At 35.8% G+C, this 2,091-nt stretch overlaps 1 protein-coding gene across 1 annotated transcript; it reads right to left on the reverse strand.

Annotated features, from left to right (window-relative positions):
• Positions 1 to 525: 525 nt before the first annotated feature.
• Smp_095400 (hypothetical protein) lies at positions 526 to 777 on the reverse strand (the record flags this gene model as incomplete). The annotated part of the gene is made up of 1 exon (XM_018797965.1): positions 526 to 777. The coding sequence occupies one exon, from the start codon at positions 775 to 777 to the stop codon at positions 526 to 528; it is 252 nt and encodes an 83-aa protein (XP_018646751.1).
• Between the last annotated feature and the right edge of the window lie 1,314 nt (positions 778 to 2,091).

Here is a 2,091-nt window from a genome sequence, read left to right on the forward strand (position 1 = left end):
GCAGTAAAGTTGAATCGTTGCTAGCAGTAGAATCTAAAATGCACATTTCATCCTGTTTGGATTCATCTTGACTTCATTGTCCATGTAGGAATATAGGTAACTCCAGCTGATGAGTCCCAAACACAAAATCTGAATGTTCTATATTCCACTGTTAGCCATAAAGCAACTTCACTAGAATGTGCATTACAAGTGGTCCATTCAGGATACTAACAAACTTATGTCGAGAAGACCCTTCATTTTAATCACATTTGCACACCAAGTACTGGTTCTTTATCTAGGTTACATTAAAATATATGGTAAGAGTTCTAATTAGATCCACTGATCACTAATATCCTAGGTATCTTAATCTCTAAAGCAATAACTGATTTATTCTCAGTAATTTTATGTACATAAATTAAGTAATGTATCAATGTGTAATTTATCTTCCATCTTTTCTTTCTCTTAATTGACTAAATGAATAAACGTCTAAAGGTCGTTACGTAGTATAGCTCAGCTTCACTATGAAAATGTGTACAGTGAAATAATTTATATCGGTATAGGGTTTTGTGGAGATAGACATTTAACTCGAGTATTACGCTTACGCTTTGAAGCTGGAGTTACCGCGGCTGCTGGCATCAGACTTGCCTTCTGATTGGTCCTCGTTAGAGGATTTAAATTGTACTCATTCGAATTACGGAGCCTCGATTGAATCCCGTATATGTATTTTTCATTACTACCTCCCCGTACCAAGAGTGGGTAATTTTCGCGCCTGCTGCCGTCCTTGGATGTAGTAGCCATTTCTCAGGCTCCCTCTCCGGACTACTCACTTAGACTACTACTCAGACTACTCACTAGAGTACATCCACGACCCTATCATCACAGGGAATGAATCCGTTCAGAGATTCTTAGTTTTCAATAGTTGTCTAGTTCAAATCATCTCGTGATTGAAACTATGCAAATCATTTATACCGCAGTTGTTATTTTTAAATATCTTACGGTGTACAACACATTAATTATCACTTTATATTAGTTCATTTACTTAGCAACAAAAAAACAACTAACCATTCATTGAATTACTCAATAAATGTCTCATTATATAGTTGAAATAAAAAATTTTTTCAAAAAATAATTTACCAATAGTTATGCAATAAGAAAAATTCTTTACCCTAAGGGTTAGTTTTTTTTGGTTGCTGTTGATTTATTCATTCATCTAATCGACCTTTTTTTTATTAAAGGCTAAATTACTTTACAATAGAAACTTCCTACCAAATTTGATTAAGTTTTCGACCTACAGAATTCCTCTTTTTTAAAAGAGTCTAGAATGTTCATAATTAGAATGGTATTAGTTAAATTCTTTATGAGATGAATAAAATCATTCTAAAACTATATTGTTCCTATGATAATTCCTTTTAAATATAAGTATTGTAATTGATAATTCTGCCTTTAGTGGTTTGAAAATTTTTATATATAATTGAAATCATGAGTCAATTGAAGCTTGACCACTATGGAAAACCTGGAAACAGTGTACGGCCGTTTTGTCCCAGTATGAGATTCCTCAGCTGTGCGCATCCACGATCCCACATTCGCGAGATTCGAACCCAGGACCTACCAGTCTCGCGCTAGCGCTTAACCAATAAACCACTGGGCCGGCATCCAACAGTGTTAATGTCTAACTTCAACTGATCCACGAAGTTAAGCAACCATTTTACTAATGTCTTCAGTGGGTTGATATCTCCCAACAGACTTGGTTGAACTCCACTGGTCACTGCCTCTCAATAAAACTCTAGGAAATACCTCATGAAACCAGTCACTAGTGAGCATATGATAAGGGGTTTTTTGTGGCGATTTTTAGTAATTTTTATATATATTTGAAATCATGAGTCAATTGAAGCTACACCACCATGGAAAACCTAGAAGCACTGAACGGCCGTTTCCTCCTATTGTGGGACCCCTCAGCAGTGTGCATCCATGGTCCGCCGAGCAAGATTCGAACCCAGGACCTACCAGTTTAAAAATTTGTTTTAGATAAAAAACGATTTTTGGCGAGATTACAATTAATGGATGAACTCATGATGTATAACATAACAGGTCTCGGACTTTGGTGCGAAACAC

This window comes from Schistosoma mansoni (genome assembly GCF_000237925.1).
Source record: "Schistosoma mansoni, WGS project CABG00000000 data, supercontig 0160, strain Puerto Rico, whole genome shotgun sequence".
NCBI lineage: Eukaryota > Metazoa > Platyhelminthes > Trematoda > Strigeidida > Schistosomatidae > Schistosoma > Schistosoma mansoni.